This window comes from Bos grunniens, chromosome X (genome assembly GCF_055505025.1).
Source record: "Bos grunniens cultivar Pamir isolate PY7600 chromosome X, Bosgru_T2T1.0, whole genome shotgun sequence".
NCBI classification, from domain to species: domain Eukaryota; kingdom Metazoa; phylum Chordata; class Mammalia; order Artiodactyla; family Bovidae; genus Bos; species Bos grunniens.
The window spans coordinates 87,973,273-87,990,566 of record NC_141194.1 but is presented as its reverse complement, the minus strand read 5'-3'; the positions used below and the strand labels follow the sequence as shown (position 1 = coordinate 87,990,566).

General features: G+C 46.2%; 1 protein-coding gene across 3 annotated transcripts in view; it reads left to right on the top strand.

Moving 5' to 3' along the window:
• FRMPD3 (FERM and PDZ domain containing 3) overlaps positions 1-17,294 on the top strand; it is a 73,028-nt gene that overhangs the window by 15,512 nt on the left and 40,222 nt on the right. For all 3 annotated transcript variants that reach the window (XM_086386693.1, XM_086386692.1, XM_086386691.1), the window contains 4 exons: positions 3,339-3,443; positions 8,102-8,209; positions 11,345-11,476; positions 13,512-13,631. In XM_086386693.1, the coding sequence (XP_086242819.1) occupies positions 3,339-3,443; positions 8,102-8,209; positions 11,345-11,476; positions 13,512-13,631 (465 nt within the window). The remainder of the gene's footprint in view (positions 1-3,338; positions 3,444-8,101; positions 8,210-11,344; positions 11,477-13,511; positions 13,632-17,294) is intronic.

Below are 17,294 nucleotides of genomic sequence, written 5' to 3'. Positions count from 1 at the left end.
CTGGGCTCCATTTCCTATGTAAAAATGAAGGGTGGACTACATGGCCCATTCAGGTCTCTAGAGATGCCTCATTCCACACTGTACATGAGGATATTCGAGGATGACAGATGATCACAGAGAAAATACAGGGTGACTGTCGGGTGGAACAAAGAGTTCCCCTACCTTGTGTCTGGCACCTCCAGTGGAAATGGGACTACTGTGGAGACGAGTCAAGCAGAGCTGCCTGAACAGAACTACAGATCTTTCTGCCTCGCCCCTTCCCTTGTTCCTGCCATAGCCCATGCCCCCTCCACCCCCGCCCCTAGGGTCTGAGTACCAAGCTGTGTAACACAAAGGCATTTCTGGACTCCTGTGAACAATCGATACTATAATCACTTTCTGCAGCCATCTCCAGCCCTGGATTTCCTTGTGCTATATTGTCTGCTGCCAACAAATTGTCCCTGTGGCTCAGGATGAGAAGTCTAAGATTCCTTTAGCACAGTGGTTCCCAACCTTAGCTGTATTTTGAAATCATTCGAAGCTTAATACCTGGGTCCTATCCTCAGGAATTTGACGTCATTGATCGGGGGTGGGGACTGGGTACTGGTGCTTTGTAAAGCTCCTCCCTCCGGTGTTTCTGCCCTCTAGCCAGGACGGAGACCCACTGCCTGAGGTTCGGCTGGACTTGGGTTGAACAGGTGGCTTTCTGCAATCTGCCCTCCGTGGGGAATGAGATTGTTGGCTCCGGAAGAGAACACAGCTGGGACCAGGGCCCAAGAGCTGATGAGGACGTTTGTTTCTGGTGTGTCTTTATCTTAGGGCCCTGCCCTCCTGTGGCTGATCTGGTAAATGAATCTCAACTACAGCATTAATGGCAGAAAATTGCTTAATGTATTGCCTTCCCAGCTGGCAGGGACCCTTCAGGGCTGGGAACACAAAGGAATGCTTGATTGTAGGGCTCACAGGCTGCATGGCAAGGCTGGTAGTGGTGGTGGTTTGAAAGAGCCCCAAACCTGATTTTCTCCTTCCTTACTGGAGAGGTCCTGCTCAGAGAGGCAGCTGGGGGCTGCGTCCAGTAGGGCCTTGTGCGTTCCTGCATGCTAAGTCATTTCTGTCGTGTCCGACTCCAGGGGATCTTCCCAACCCAGGGATCGAACCTGCATCTCTTATGTCTCCTGCATTGATAGGCAGATTTTTACCACTAGTGCCGCCTGGGAAGTCCAGGCCTTGTAAGCCATGGCAAAAACTTTGGATTTTGTTCCACCGGAAGGTTTTGAACAGACAGGGTCTGACTTGCATTTAAAAAGGACGCCTCTGTCTGCTGTGTGGAAAATAGTACCAGAGGCTGGCGGCCGGAGGAGGGAGACTAGTTTGGAGTCTCCTGCAAGAATACAGTTAAAACATGATGGAGGCTTGCGCCAGGATGGTAATAATGGTGCTATGATGACGAGTGAGTGGATTCTGGCTAGATTCTGAAGATAGCACCAAGAAGTTATGTTGATGGATCGGTTGTGGGAGGTGAGAAAAAGAAAGGAGTCAACTGGAAGACTGGAGATGCCATATACTGAGATGAGGAAAAGGGCTTCCCTGGTGGCTCAGATGGCAAAGAATCTGCCTGAAATATGGGAGACCTGGGTTCAATCCCTGGGTCAGGGAGATCCCCTGGAGAAGGGCATGGCAACCCACTCGAATACTCTTGCCTGGAGAATTCCATGGACAGAGAGCCTGGCAGGCTACAGTCCATGGGGTCACAAAGAGTCAGACATGACTGAGCAAAACTGTTCAAAGCCTTCCGGTGGAGCAAGATCCAAAGTTTTTGCCATGGCTTACAAGGCCCTGGGCTTCCCAGGTGGCACTAGAGGTAAAGAATCTGCCTGCCAATGCAGGAGATATAAGAGACGCAGGTTCGATCCCTGGGTTGGGAAGATCCCCTGGAAGAGGGCATGATAACCCATTCCAATATTCTTGCCTGAGAAGCCCATGGACAGAAGAGCCTGGCAGGCTACAGTCCATAAGGTCGCACAGAGTCGAACATGACCAGAATGACTTAGCACGCATGCATGGACGCACAAGGCCCTACCTGACGCAGCCCCCGGCTCCCTCTCTGAGCACAACCTCTTCAGCTCCCCACTCACTCAGCTGTGGCTACACTTGGCTTCCTGACTGTTCCCCATGCACCCCACTCCTCCTCCCACCTCAGACACTTTCTTCTTCTTTCTGTTTGGAAGGCTCTTTCTCCAGATATCCTCATGGTTGTCTCTCCCTCATTTCCTTCAGACCTCTGCTTAAATGTCACCTCCTGAAAGAGGTCTTCCCTGCCTGTCTTGTCTAAAATAACAACCCCACCACTCTCTCCCTCACGACTTCAATCTCTGCTGTAGTCCTTCAGTCTGCTCAATTTGTTCTCATAGCCCTTATTTGCCTCCTAAGAGGTGTTTCAGTATTTCTTATCTGTCTGTCTGTCCCTGCTAGGATAGGCACTCCTTGAAGCCAGAGAGTTTTGTCCATCTTATTCACTGCTAGATCCTCGTCATGTAGAACAGTGCTTGGCACAGAGTGGGCCCTCCCAAAATTTGTTACACGAATGAATAAATGCCCCAGAGACATGAGGGTGCCCCTCCCTAGGACTCCTGCATTTTCTCAAATCCACAGTACACCCAGGAAAGACTCAGTTTCCAGCATTTGCTAACCATGCATCCTGCTGAATTTGTGGGAGTTTTCAAAAACGAGAGACCCTAGCTGATTGTTTGAGTGTCTCTTACAGAGTTGGATGAACAAAGTAGTAGAAAGCCTAGAACTAGGAAGCCAGGACACCTGGGTAAAATCGCTAATGTCTGTTCTGTCAAATAGTGTAGAAACTGTGGATAAATCATTTTGGCATGCTAAGCCTCCTTTCTTCTGCATCTAAAATAATATTTTCTATGAACCTCCTTCCTAGGGGCAGGACATATCTTTGAAATGAATAAGATTATTTCCGTAAATCCTTTGCAATGTTCATATTCAAATGTAATAAAAATCACCATTTAGGTATATCTCACATTAAGGAAACCAAATATATAAAATTTCAGTGTACGTTATTACAAAGAATTTTTGCAAACTCCCGTAGGCCTAGAGCATTAATAATGGGATTCAATTTACTCAAATTCGATTCATGCCCAGCTTGCTCAGAACATACCAATCATCTAAGGAAGCACTTAGCACATTGTCTTGCACCTAGTAGGGAATCAATACTTATTTATTGGCTTATTGATCCACAAGGCAAAAGGGGGTACCCGAACTGAGACGTCTTAACTCCATGCAGCAGATGTCAGGTTTTCTCCAAGTATGGTGAACTCATGAGCCCTCTCTGTTTTTTCCAGTCCCCCAAATCTGCCTTCATTAGTGCGGCAAAGAAGGCCAAGCTGAGATCCAATCCTGTGAAGGTCCGATTTTCCGAGCAGGTGGCAGTTGGAGAAACAGATGCAGTAAGTGAGCTTTCGCCTCCTCCCCTCAGCCCTTGGCCAGAGTCAGCCAGGCTGTCGAAGTATCCCTCTGGGCCAGTTGCTCATCTGCTGCTCCTCAAAGTGGACAGCATTATGAAGGGGTCAGAGGAGGGACCTTGGGGCTCTGGGTGGGGAGCGAGTGAGGGGTGTGTGGCATCCAGAGAAGCCCTGGGCATCATGGGGAGAAGGAATATGTATCAATTCACTCAGAATCTTCATGGTACTTCAAGAAATTTTCACCTCTAGCACAGTACTCGGAACAAGTGCTCCATAAACATTTGGCTACTTGATAGAAACAGGAAGGAAGTAGTGGTTTTCTGTAAATGCGGCGAAATTGAGCCCTCGGCATGTTGAAGTGATCCTGCAACTCCAGGTCTCATTTGGAGAAGACTGGGCAGTGAAGGGCGAAGCAGTCTAGGGGAAATGATATAGACTCTCATTAAGTCACAGAACTTTTATTAATACTAGATGCCTGCTGTGTTCCCAGCACTACAAGGGATGCAAAACAGATACCTGTTCCCTGCCTCTGGATTCCTCTCAGTGATGTTGGGAGGACAGGCAACTCAGATTGAGACAGTATAGAATCCACCCCTGGGTGGTAGGGTTTTGAGGAGCAGGTGGTGTTTGACCACCCATGTCATGCAGCAGCCAGTCTGGAGGGGTCATGGCCAGCCCACTGTCTTTCTTACTGCCTTGTGGGGTTAACATGAACTGAGCTGTCTGCTTCAGATAAGCAAATGAGAAGAGGCGGGTAGAACACACAAAGATGTGTATTAGGTGGCCATGGATGATAACTTCAAGTCCTCTAGGAGTCGGCAGAAGTTGGTGATATCCCATGGGGGTGGGTGGGAGGAGGCCAGCAGCGCTAACAGGTGCTGTGTGCTTTCACAGGCTGTCATGGACTGGGCTCTCGGGAGGCCCATGGCATTTCTGTAGTGAAGCACAGCTGCAGCTGAGACAAGGTAGGAGGCCCAGCCTGAGTGGAGAATCAGTGGGGCACCAGCACCCCTCTAGTTCTTTGAGGCAGAACCACCCAGAGGATGGTATGGATAGAGGTCAGAGATGTCTTACGACTCAATTTCCCTGACCCTTATCCCCAAACTCTGCCAAGGCCCTCCTCCCTCCCCGTTTGAGGAAGACTGTGAGGCCCAAGGGACAACTGGGCCCCACTGGCTAAGCCAACTGAATAATTGGTGGCTGGGCTTCATGTCAGTCTCAGCAGAAGAGGTTGAGGAAAAGCAGGGGCCACAGAGAGGAAAGGGAGCTGTGTGGAGTCCTTGTGTGTCAGCTGAGGTACAAGTCACTAAGGGTACATTTGTGTCCTGAGCCCTGAACACCCAAAGGAAATGAGACCTGAATTTGGAGGGTCTAGGTGGTGCTAGTGGTAAAGAGCCCACCTGCCAGTGCCGGAGACATAAGACAGATGGTTTGATCCCTGGGTTGGGAAGATCTCCTGAAGGATAGGGCATGGCTACACACTCCAGTTTTCTTGCCTGGAGAATCCCATGGACAGAGGATCCTGGCGGGCTACAGTCCATAGGGTCGCAAAGAATCAGACAGGACTGAAGAGACTTAGCACACACAATAGACAGGTGCAGCTTCTCCCATCTCAGTGAAGTGAAAGTTGCTCAGTCATGTCTAACTCTTTGCAACCCTATGGACTATATAGTTCATGGAATTCTCCAGGCCAGAATACTAGAGTGGGTAGCCTTTCCCTTCTCCAGGGGATCTTCCCAACCCAGGGATTGAACCCAGGTCTCCCACATTGCAGGTGGATTCTTTACCAACTGAGCTATCAACATCACAGAAAAACCCACCAAGGCCTGGTCACCCAGTGAAGAATCCTATCCCTCCTCCCCCTTCCATTCTTTCCCCCCTTTTTTCTCCCCTTTCTTCCTCTCCCTCGTGTTCTCCCCTCTACCATGACTCGCCTCTCCATATGTCACATCTAGCCACAGGCAGAAGCAAGCCCCCACTCCAGACCAATCTAGACATAAATGCCGCAGAGTGGCTAGAACCCACCCCAGGTTACTCTGTTGCTCCTGGTCAGGTAAACCAGAGGTGGTGGCAGGCTCTTGTTTGGGAGAGACCGAGACATCAACCTTCCTACCCTAGCTGTGCTCAGGAAATGACCTGATGTCACAACACTCCCCCCCGACCACCGCTGCCACCAGCGTGGACCATAGCAGCCTCCCCATTGTTTAGGTCCAGGGTTGGGGGTGGGGCGGGGTGTCCAGGCCCAGGTGACTCCAGAATCCCTTTCTCTTGTTGTTCCAGACTTTATTAAGCAACAAGAGCAAAAATAAATCCTGTGGGCATTCCTTGCCAACTCTATTTTTAAGCAAAATCAATTAAGTAATTATCTGAGTCCAACCCAGTGTGCTAAATAAAACCTGCCACCACAGAGCGTCATCAGCCTGGGAATCTGGGGCCTCTGGGCTTGGTGGGAGTGAAGCATCTTGGGATCAGGGAGAGAACCAGGGAGTCACTTTTCTAACTTTAGATCCCATCACTCCCCGCTGTGGCTTGACTCCATCAGGAAATGACCTGATGTCACAACAGCACCACCCCCTCCTCTTACCACATCCCGACCCAAGAGGACTTGCTTTATGTTTTTGTACTTGTCCATGACAGTCCCTAGATCTGGACTGTTCTTGTCTGGCCTCTCTGATAGTCCACGCCTGCCATCTCCTTTACAATCAAAATCCAATTCACGCCATCTAGGAGACCTTAACTTATACCTTTTGGTTTGTTTTGGTTTTATTGTTCTCTAGTGGATCATGTGTGTGCCACGTCACTGTAAGAGTGTAAGGCTTGGAGTTCCCTAGTGGTCTAGTGGTTAAGAATCCACTTGCCAGTGCAGGGGTCACAGGTTCAATCCCAGTCAGGGAAGATCCTACATCCCACGGAGCAACTAAGCCCATGCACCACCACTACTGAGCCCATGCTCTGCAACGAGAGAAGCGCCCCTGCTCACCAGCAACTAGAGAAAGGCTGCTTGCAGCAGCAAAAACCCAGCACAGCCATAAATAAATAATGTTTTTAAAAACAGTATAAGGCTAGACCCTGGTCCTCTGCTTTTGCTGTACCCTCATGAGGCTTAGTATAGTGCTGAGTGTGTAGCAGAGGCTCAGAGAATTCAGGACACTGCACGTCTGAGGCAGCTTTTCAGGTCCTCTAGAACTGATGATGTTGGCCCAAGGAAATGGTTGGATTTCCGTAATGAGTCTAATCAAGCAAGCACATATTAAGCACCTCCTGCTCATATGTTCAGCAGCCATTTATTGAGCACCATCTGTGTGCTGGGAACTCTGCTCAATGTCAGGGCCACAAAGATTGAATAGGACATAGTCCCAGTGCTGAGTTAACTGTTTGGTTACAAAAGACACACATTCTTCAAAAAGAGCACTGGGACTTCCCTGGCAGTCTAGTGGTTAAGACTCCATGCTGCCAATGCAGGGGATGTGGTTTCAATCCCTAGTCAGGGAACTAAGATCCCACATGCCACACAGTGTGGCCAAAAGATTAAAAAAAATTTAAAAAAATGAATGCATAAGGAAATACTTAAATATTTAAGAGCACTTAGAGAGGTGTGTGAAGGACAAGGAGGTCTGGCATGCTGTAGTCCATGGGGTGGCAAAGAGTTGGACATGACTTAGCGACTGAACGACAACAACTGATAGGTGTGTATAAGTTGCTAAAAGAACAATGTGGGAACACCAGGTTCAAGTACCTAATGATATTAGACAGGCTTTACAGAATTCATATTTAAGCTGGGTTTTGAAGGATGAGTAGAAGTTTTCCAGGTATCAAAAGAGGGAGGCAGAGGAAACAGTCTTTATTTAATAAAGGTTTATCAAGAGCCTAACATGAACCACTCTATAAATACAGAAATGCCTAAGCCAGGAAAGCTTTAAGGAGTTGTCAGGTGTTCAGAACTGGGCTTTGCAAGTGGTTCTCAATCAGGGTCAGTACTGCCCACTCTCAGAGAGCTTTTGGGAATATCTGGAGGGTGTTTGGGGTCATCCCAATGATTTGGCTTGTTATTGCATTTAGTGTCTCAGAGTCAGAGATGCTAAATGTCCTTTGGGGAGTGAGGCAGTCCTCAAATGATGAGTTGCTAGAGGTATACAGGTATGAAAGAACAGTGTGGGTACCAGGAATGATAAGACATGACTGGAGAAGTAGGCATGGACTAGGTCAGAGAAGACCTAAGATGCTTGGACGGAGGGAGACTGGCAGGGCAAAGGCATGGAAGTGATCTCAATGTGTGAGGGGCCCGGTGGAAAGGAAGGAGGCAGGAGATAGGAGCTGGTGAGTGAGGTGGGCTCCTAAGACCTCCCATCAGCCCTTCAGTGTGTGGTGGTCTCTATTGGCCAAGCCCCCTCTGAGCTGTGGAGCTTTGAGCCACAGTAGACCGTGGGTGTGCTGTGACATCAAATGAAGGGTGAGCTTTGGATATGGCCCATTGTCTTCTTGGAGAATTTGCTTTTGGTCTCTGTGTAATGTTATCTTTGATCAGTTCTTTCTTCTGTCTCTGTCCTTCCATACCTTTGGCTCCCTCTCCTTCACTCACTCCTCTCTCTTCCTTTCTGCTTCCCTCCTCCTTCTAAATGAGCCCCCTTCTTGTCCTTTCACAGAAAATGATGAAGAAAGAAGCTCTCCTCCTCATCCCCAATGTCCTGAAGGTTTTCTTAGAAAATGGGCAGATCAAGTCATTCACGTTTGATGGCCGGACTACTGTTAAGGTACCTACAAAATCTCCTCTCGCGGGTCGGTACTGTACTCTCTGGAGCACACACAGCCGCTGGTCTCAGAGTTCCTCTGAGTCTGCACAGGGCTGCTCACTGCCAGAGCAAGGTGCTCTTGGTCTTTGACCTCCTGCTCCTGGAAGTACCTGGTTGTAAAAACGTACAGTTGTTGGATGACTGTGGTGGGGGGAAAGTTGCCTGCCCAACTGTGTGCTAGTGATTGTAAATGTGTGTGTGCGTGCATTCATGTACATGTGCATGCATGTGGGTAGGCATGCATGTGTGCACACATCTGTTAACAAACTGCTTTGTGTCATGTTACCTTGCATCCTTCATGACTTGTAGGAGCTAAGGAGTGTGATGATCATTAAACCATTTATAAAGCAAAAGTGATTTGTATTGCTACAATAACACCTATTCAAGTTTACACACAGAAATCAACAAATGATCTCTCAGGAGATTAGCTTAGCCATGCCTTGCTTTTTAAATAACAGCCAGCTCTTAAGCACTGAACCAAGATTGAAAAAAGTCCACCAACAGTCCCTTTGGCTATTCCTTTCACAAGAAGAGCAACTAAAGAGCTCTGATTCTTAACAACTCAGCCAGGCATTTGGAGAGAAGGCAATGGCACCCCACTCCAGTACTCTTGCCTGGAAAATCCCATGGGCGGAGGAGCCTGGTAGGCTGCAGTCCATGGGGTCGCTAAGAGTCAGACACGACCGAGTGACTTCACTTTCCCTTTTCACTTTTATGCATTGGAGAAGGAAATGGCAACCCACTCCAGTGTTCTTGCCTGGAGAATCCCAGGGACGGGGGAGCCTGGTGGGCTGCAGTCTATGGGGTCGCACAGAGTTGGACATGACTGAAGCGACTTAGCAGCAGCAGCAGCAGCAGCAGCGAAGTTGTAGCGATTCCCTTAGTTCTGAGGATGAGAAGTATGTACCATTAACCACCTGGATCTACTCTGCTCTGGGACAGAAATATCTGTTCCTGCTCCTTCTGGATTCTCTCCAGAAAGAGAATGCCATCCTCAGAGTGAATGTTTCCATGCAGTTAATGCTTCCCAGAGCCTGGCAGGCTGCAGTCCACGGAGTCACAAGAGTCGGATACGACTTAGTGACTGAACAACAAGACTGCCAGGCAGCTACAGCACCTGCCCAGAAAACCCACTTGGCCCAGGGCTCTCCTGGGGTACCCCTGCTGAGACCAATACAACCCTGCACTAAAGCAAGCTGTGGGCCAGGAAACTTTCCCTAAGAGGAGTTACCAGGTGTTCAGAATTGACTTTGCCAGCGATTCTCAGCCTGGGTCAGCGTTGCCCCCTCCCAGGTAGTTTTTGGGAATGTCTGAGTGTATGTGGGGTCATCCCCATGGTTTGGCGTGCTACTGGCATTTAGTGTCTCAGGGTCAGAGATGCCAAGTGTCCCACAAGAAATGGAATAGTCCCCAAATGATGAAGAATTGTCCTGTCCAAAGCGCTAGTAGCAGCCAAGTTGCAAAACTCTAGGCTTTATTTAACCTGTGTTGGTTGAACCAAGAGTTTCTTTGGAAGGCTTAGGCCTGGGTGGATTCCCCAGGGAACCTAGGACTAAAACACACTCCCAAAGCTGTCCTGAGGTGGTCTCTTGACTGTTGAAGGCTTCCGTCTATGGGACAGACATTAAAACTAAGCCACCCATTGATGTCCAAGTGCCCTCCCAAGTCCAAGTCCAAGAAGTGGGTATGGGTGTGTCAGAATCTTCCTGTGTGTTACATCATGGACTGGTATGGCCATGTTGATCTGTTCCCACACTGGAGCATTTACCACTCTCTTTTGCCTGAGTAGCTTCTCTAAGCATTCTCTCCCCTCACAATGTCACCACCATTGGTGCTTCCAGGTAGCCCCAGCTTTCCAAAACAATGGCAGCCCCTGGTTGGTGACCATACCCTGACTTCAGGGTGCACTGGCTGCTTCATTGGAACTTGGACAGGTTGCCCAGCCACTTGTCCTGGAGAGGTACCTGGGTGAATTGACAGCCTGGCACGGGGGCCATTACACTTGTAATACAATTTGGCAATCACCAGCTTGGCCACCCACAGTCCCACTGCAGTTGAAAGGCAAAGACAACCTCATTTGTCTGTGCCAGCACTCCAGCAACACTGGGGCCTCTGTGACTACTTGCATAATACAAAGAGATACTCTCAAGTACCCGCCAGTTTCCAGCCTGGCATTTGAATAGCAAATCGGCTTTCAGTGTTCACTGAGGGGCTTGTTTGGCAACCCTGGCTAGAAGGGAGCTTTGCATTCCCAAGTCTGCTTCTCTCTGGCCCTTGGAGGCTTGAGCCACGCTGACTCTAAAACACACGTGTTAGAGGTCGGTGTATGCCAAAGTCACAGCAGGTAGATGGGAAGTCTCAGAACTGACATGTGGGCAGCCCCCACAGATCTGTTCCAGACACCCTAATATTAAAAGGCAGGCAGCAGAGCAGACGGAGCTTGGAAGTCATCAGATTCCTGACTGTACATAGAACATGTGATGTTGTTCCTCTGCATGGACACATTTTTCAAGTTGGTAAATTGATCATCTCTAAAAGCCAGTGACAAAGATGAATATTTTGCCAGTAACTGCAAGTCATTCAATTTAGATTATGAATCCAGAAATCATGTACCTTTGAAATCATGTAATTGTGGCCTTGGCTTTTGTTGATTCCTAAGTAAAGAGTTGCTGGACAAACCAGAGGGAACATCCTCATTTACGTGAGAAGCTGAGGGAAGAACCCACACCACACATGGCACTAAGGACAGGCTCAGGAGATCATTGGTTGAATGGAGAGGGGGGAGGGGGAGGAAGGGCCATGACCTTCTTTTGCCATCTACATGGACCAACCAAGTTTAGGAAGACCTCCCTTCACCCCTTCTGTGTTCTCCAGGGCCTAGGCCTCTGAACAACACTCCTAGGTCACTCTCCTCGTCCTGGAGCCCTGTGCCTGGGCCACCCTGAAGGCCAGTGGCTCTGTCTGACCCACTTTCCCACCCTCAGCCTTCTCCCCAGGACTCTCTTGATGTTCAGTCCCCTTCTGCCATGTTGGGTACAGAAAGTATCTTAGAGCTGGAAGGGATCTCTCTCTCTCAAGGCTCCTTTGTCTTTATAGGATGTGATGGTGACATTACAGGACCGGCTTTCCCTGAGGTACATTGAGCACTTTGCTCTTGTCCTTGAGTATGCCGGACCAGAACAGAACCAAAAGTTCCTGCTTCTCCAGGACAAGCAGCCCCTGGCTTATGTAAGTAATTCCTCTGTCACAGCTTCATACCTTTGCAAGTGGCCTCTAGTAGACAAGAGGCCACCAGGCAATCTCTTACTGGAAAATTCATCATGACTTGCTCAGCCAGCTCCTAGAAGTCCCAGTTCTCAATCAAGATCTGTCCCAACCACCCACAGAGGCCTTTAAAAATGTCCCTTGAGGGACTTTCCTGGAAGTCTGGTGGTTAAGACTTTACCTTCCAATATAGGGGGTGTGGGTTTGATCCCTGGTCAGGGAGCTAAGATCCCACATGCCTCATGACCAAAAAAAAAAAATTAAAAACAGAACATAATAGAAGCAACATTGTAACAAATTCAATAGAGACTTTAAAAATGGTCCATATCCCAAAAAAGTTTTAAAGAAAATGTCTCTTGGGAATTCCCTGGTGGTCCAGTGGTTAGGACTCCCTATGTTTTCCATGCTGAGGGCCCACGTTCAATCCCTGCTTGGGGAACTAAGATCCCACAAGCCACTCAGCTCAGCCAAAATAAATAAATAAATTCTTTAAAATGTCTCTTGTAACCTAAAAAAGGCATGACGGTTGTTAGTCTTGGTGGTCACTAGTTAGGGAAGGCATGGAGTGGCAATTCATTGTGTGGAAGGCTGAGTTGAAGAGCAGTGTCAACTCCACCATCTCATGGAGTCCCTGCCTGCTAGACGTTTCTGCCTCTGAGAGGACACTCAACCTTCAGATTAGCGCTGTAATATGGAGGAGTCGGCGAGTGGAGTCTAGTGAAACCCCCGAGGCTGACACGTGGACTGAGGAGGGGCTGAGTGAAGCCAAGAATGGACAGTGTGTCACCCGTGTCACCCATGTGACAGCCATGTCAGGTTCCACAGTGGAGTAGGGGGAAGTGTCTTATCTTCCCCGCCTATGGAAAAAAGCCAGTGAAATCCAGGATTGCTGGATAACGTTTCACTAATGGTGATTCACCACGAAGAGGAAGACAGGCAACCAGGGCCAATCAGTATTCCCAGGCAATGCAGACTTCCCTGGCGGTCCAGTGGTTAAGAGTCTGTTCTCCCAATGCAGGGGGACACAGGTTTGGTCCTTGGTCAGGGAACTAAGATCCCACATGCCACATGGCATGGCCAAAGAAAGAAAGAATCTCTCATTTGCTTTAAAAAAAAGAATATTCTCAGAGAGGGAGAGAAGGAGTTGGAGAGGGACGGCCAGAAAGAAATGTCTAAAGGAAGCAAAGCAAAAGCTGAAATGAGACACACCAAAATGAAAGGATTTAAGAGAGAGGAATTCTTCAAGGGTAGTTCTCAGCCAAATGTAGTCCAGAGACTTAGGTTCCCATCTATGAAGGAAAAAAGGTGGATGGCCTGCCTGGATGGAGGCCTAATCACCTCCCTGCCCATCAGGGGAGCTTATGGATCCAACTGATCTCTTGTTCCAAATGGGATTTTTAAGCATTTTTATTACGGATTCATGTTGATGTATGGCAAAACCAATACAATATTGTAAAGTAATTAGCCTCCAAATAAAATAAATAAATTTATAATTTAAAAAATCTCAAACATACACCAAAGTAGAAGGAATTGGATAATGAACCCTCATTACCCATCCCAGCTTCAGCAGTTACTGGCATATTGCTGGCTTGTTTCAGCTACACCTCCAAATAGGATTTTAACTCTTTGATTTCGTTGCTCATCAGCAACTTCCTCTGCCAGAGGCTGAGCGCCTCTGCAAGGCAAAGGCCCCACAGCAAGAAGAGTCAGAGAAGTTGCCGGGAGCTCTTTCTTCCTACCTTGTGTCCTGGGCCTTGGGTTGTTGATAAAGACCAAGTCATGGATCAGTGGTTTGAAAAATTCTAATCACTTTGGGTCAGAAGAGCAAAAAAGACTCGGCTCCTCATCACTTTCCCCGAGGGTAATTGGAATCAGCCAGGCAGAAGACAGAGTAGGAAATAGCACCTAGCTCTGTTCGGGGGGCCCTGAGCAGACTCCTGCCACCCCAGCCATTGATTCCTGATCTCTTTTCCTCCCACCTCTCACTTCCGGGATTCAGGTAGTGCAGCGGACACACTATCATGGAATGAAATGCCTCTTCCGGATAAGCTTCTTTCCCAAAGACCCCGTGGAGCTGCTGCGTCGGGATCCTGCTGCTTTCGAGTACCTGTACATCCAGGTAGAGTCTGGTTTTGGGGTACACAGACAAACAGACCAATGGACAAACAAGCAGGCAGGCTGCTCTGCTGTCACAATGAAGTTGCTATGTAAATTTTTCCAACCTTCAGGTAGCTCTTTCCTTTTTGGCTACCATGGTAGGGCATGGTCAAGTTAGTTGGCCTGGCAACTTGGGCTGTCTGGGGCGCCAGTCTGTTTGTCTGTTTGTCTAGACAGATCCCATCAACATTCAGGAGGAAGCAACCCTGGTAACTCTGGCATCTTCGCAGGATACCCTGGTTTAACAAGTGCATTTGGGTACCAGGAGGTTCCACTCCTCAGTTCTAAGCTCCAGTAAGGAGACAGTTCCCAAATCAGTTCATCCAGAAACATTTGCCAAGCACTTACTCTGGGCCAGGCCCTGTGCTAGGTGCTGGCAATCACAATGATCAAAGAACTGTCGCAGATTGCTAGAGCTCAGACAGATATGTGCACAAATAAATACAAGACAGTGTGACAGGCACTATGAGGATGGCAGGCTACAATGTCAGTAGGGGTGCTCAGGAAGCAATTTGCCAACTCTTCCTGGGTGAGGCATAGTGAAGGCTTCACAGTGGAAGGGATAGATGCGTGTTCTTAGCCTTGAAGGATGAGTGAATGTTTGCTGGGCGCAGAGATGGATGTTTGGTTCAGATATTTTGGAATTTGGTGACAAGACCTTGTCCACCTTGCCTTTCCCCTTTATGATGATGTGTTCAGCTATATTCCTTTTATACTGAAGATAGTTTTAGTGAGGTCTAATTGACACATAGCAAACTGCACATATTTAAAATGACAATTTGGTAAGTTTTGACATATGTTTATATCCTTGAAGCCATCACCGCAATCAAGATATTAAACACATCCAACACCCCCAAAAGTCTCCTCAGTCTCCTTTGTAATTCGTACCCCTATCCCCAGGCAGCCACTGACATGCTTTCTGTCACTGTAGATTAGTTTGCATTTTCTAGATTTTATAGGAACGAAATCATACAGTATAAACACTTATTTTGATCTTGCTTCTTTCACTCAGCATGATTTTGAGGCCCACTCATGTTGTTATGTGTATCAGTAATTCATTCCTTTTTATTGTTGAGTACTGTTCTATGGTATGGATATACAAAAATTTGTTTACCAGTCCACCTGCTGATGGATATTTGGGTTGTCTGGTTTTGGCTACTACAAATAAAGGTTCTATGAACATTCATATACAAGTCTTTGTATGATATATGCTTTCTTTTCTCTTGGGTAAATACCTAAGAATGGAATGACCTGATCATATGGTAGATCTATCTTTCCTTAATTTCTTGAAGAAATTCCAATACTGTTTTCCAAGGTGGCTGTGCCATTTTACATTCACACCAGCCATGTGCTAGAGTCCCAGTTTCTCTACACCCTCATCAGCACTTGGCAGTATTTTTAAATTTCCATCATTCTAATAGGGTATAGAAGTATCTCATTCTGGTTTTCATTTGCATTTCCCTAATGACTAATGATGTTGAACACCTTTTCATGTGCCTCTTTGTCATCATGCATCATTTTTGGTGAAGTATCTGTTCAAATCTTTTGCCCACTTTTTAAGTTGGGGTTGTTTGTTTACTTATTAGGAAGTTTTGAGAGTTATTTGTGTATTCTAGATACAAGTTGTTTATTGGATGTGTTATTTGCAATTATTTCATCCCAATCTCTAAACAGTGTCTTTCACAGAGCAGAAGTTTGAATTCTGATGAAGTCCAATTTGTCAATTTGTTTTATGGATTGTGCTTATGGTGTCATATTTAAGAAATCTTTGCCGAGCCCAAGTTCACAAAGATTTTGCTATTGTTTTTTTCTAAAAGCATTATCATTTTAGGCTCTGCATTTAGATCTGTGATCCATTTTGAGGTAACTTTAGTATGTGGTACAAAGTATTGATCAGATTTCTTTCTTTTTTCCATATGGATATCCAGTTGTTCCAGACCATTTATTTTTTTTTTTTTTTTTTTTCTTATGCACAGGGATAATTCACACTTTAATTTGAAGTTGATCTGCTCCAGAGCAGACCTGTAGACCCTGCCACCTACACATCTGCTGAGTCTCCTGTCCTTCTTACAGCCCATCTCTTCCTTGTCTCCCATCTGTCTCTTTTTTTTTTTTTTTTTATAAGGGTTTTCTTTTTATTTTTTTATTTTTTTATTTTTTTTTTTAGATGAGCTCACACTTTATTGGTTGCATCAACAATAAATCCAATAGTATGTCTAGAAGTGGAAAACCATGCTTATTTCCATTCTCAGAAAATGCACAACATGTCTAAGGATTTAAGGGTTCTTTGCAACAATTCCATGCCCTATTCCTCCCACACTGGGTCCTCAAGCTGAAAGTACAAGTTCGGGAAATGGTACCCATAGAGTTTCTACTCTCTTATTTTCATTTTTTTTTTTTTTTTTATGTCTATCACAGGGCTACCATTAGGATTAAATAAGACAAAGTATGTGAAATTGCCCTGCATATCACCTGCTCAATATGGGATTTCAGTGGTGATTTTTTTTTTTTTTTTTTTATTGCCGTACCTCATTTTACTGTGCTTTGCTTTAGTGAGCTTTATAGATACATGTTGTTTTTTTTTTTTTCCTTGTTAATTTTCTGTTTAGTTGATCTATCCATAAGTGTGAGTGGGGTATTAAAGTCTCCCACTATTATTGTGTTATTGTTAATTTCTCCTTTCATACTTGTTAGGATTTGTCTTACATACTGCGGTGCTCCCATGTTGGGTGGATATATATTTATAATTGTTATATCTTCTACTTGGATTGATCCTTTGATCATTATGTAGTGACCTTCTTTGTCTCTTTTCACAGCCTTTGTTTTAAAGTCTAATTTATCTGATACGAGTATTGTGACTCCTGCTTTCTTTTGGTCCCAATTTGCATGGAAAATCTTTTTCCAGCCCTTCACTTTCAGTCTGTATGTGTCCCCTGTTTTGAGGTGGGTCTCTTGTAGACAACATATGTAGGGGTCTTGTTTTTGTATCCATTCAGCCAGTCTTTGTCTTTTGGTTGGGGCATTCAACCCATTTACGTTTAAGGTAATTACTAATAAGTATGATCCCGTTGCCATTTACTTTATTGTTCTGGATTCGAGTTTATACACCATTTTTGTGTTTCCTGTCTAGAGAATATCCTTTAGTATTTGTTGGAGAGCTGGTTTGGTGGTGCAAAATTCTCTCAGCTTTTGCTTGTCTGAAAAGCTTTTGATTTCTCCTTCATACTTGAATGAGATCCTTGCTGCATACAGTAATCTGGGCTGTAGGTTATTTTCTTTCATCATTTTAAGTATGTCTTGCCATTCCCTCCTGGCTTGAAGAGTTTCTATTGAAAGATCAGCTGTTATCCTTATGGGAATTCCCTTGTGTGTTATTTGTTGTTTTTCCCTTGCTGCTTTTAATATTTGTTCTTTGTGTTTGATCTTTGTTAATTTGATTAATATGTGTCTTGGGGTGTTTCTCCTTGGGTTTATCCTGTTTGGGACTCTCTGGGTTTCTTGGACTTGGGTGATTATTTCCTTCCCCATTTTAGGGAAGTTTTCAACTATTATCTCCTCAAGTATTTTCTCATGGTCTTTCTTTTTGTCTTCTTCTTCTGGAACCCCTATGATTTGAATGTTGTAG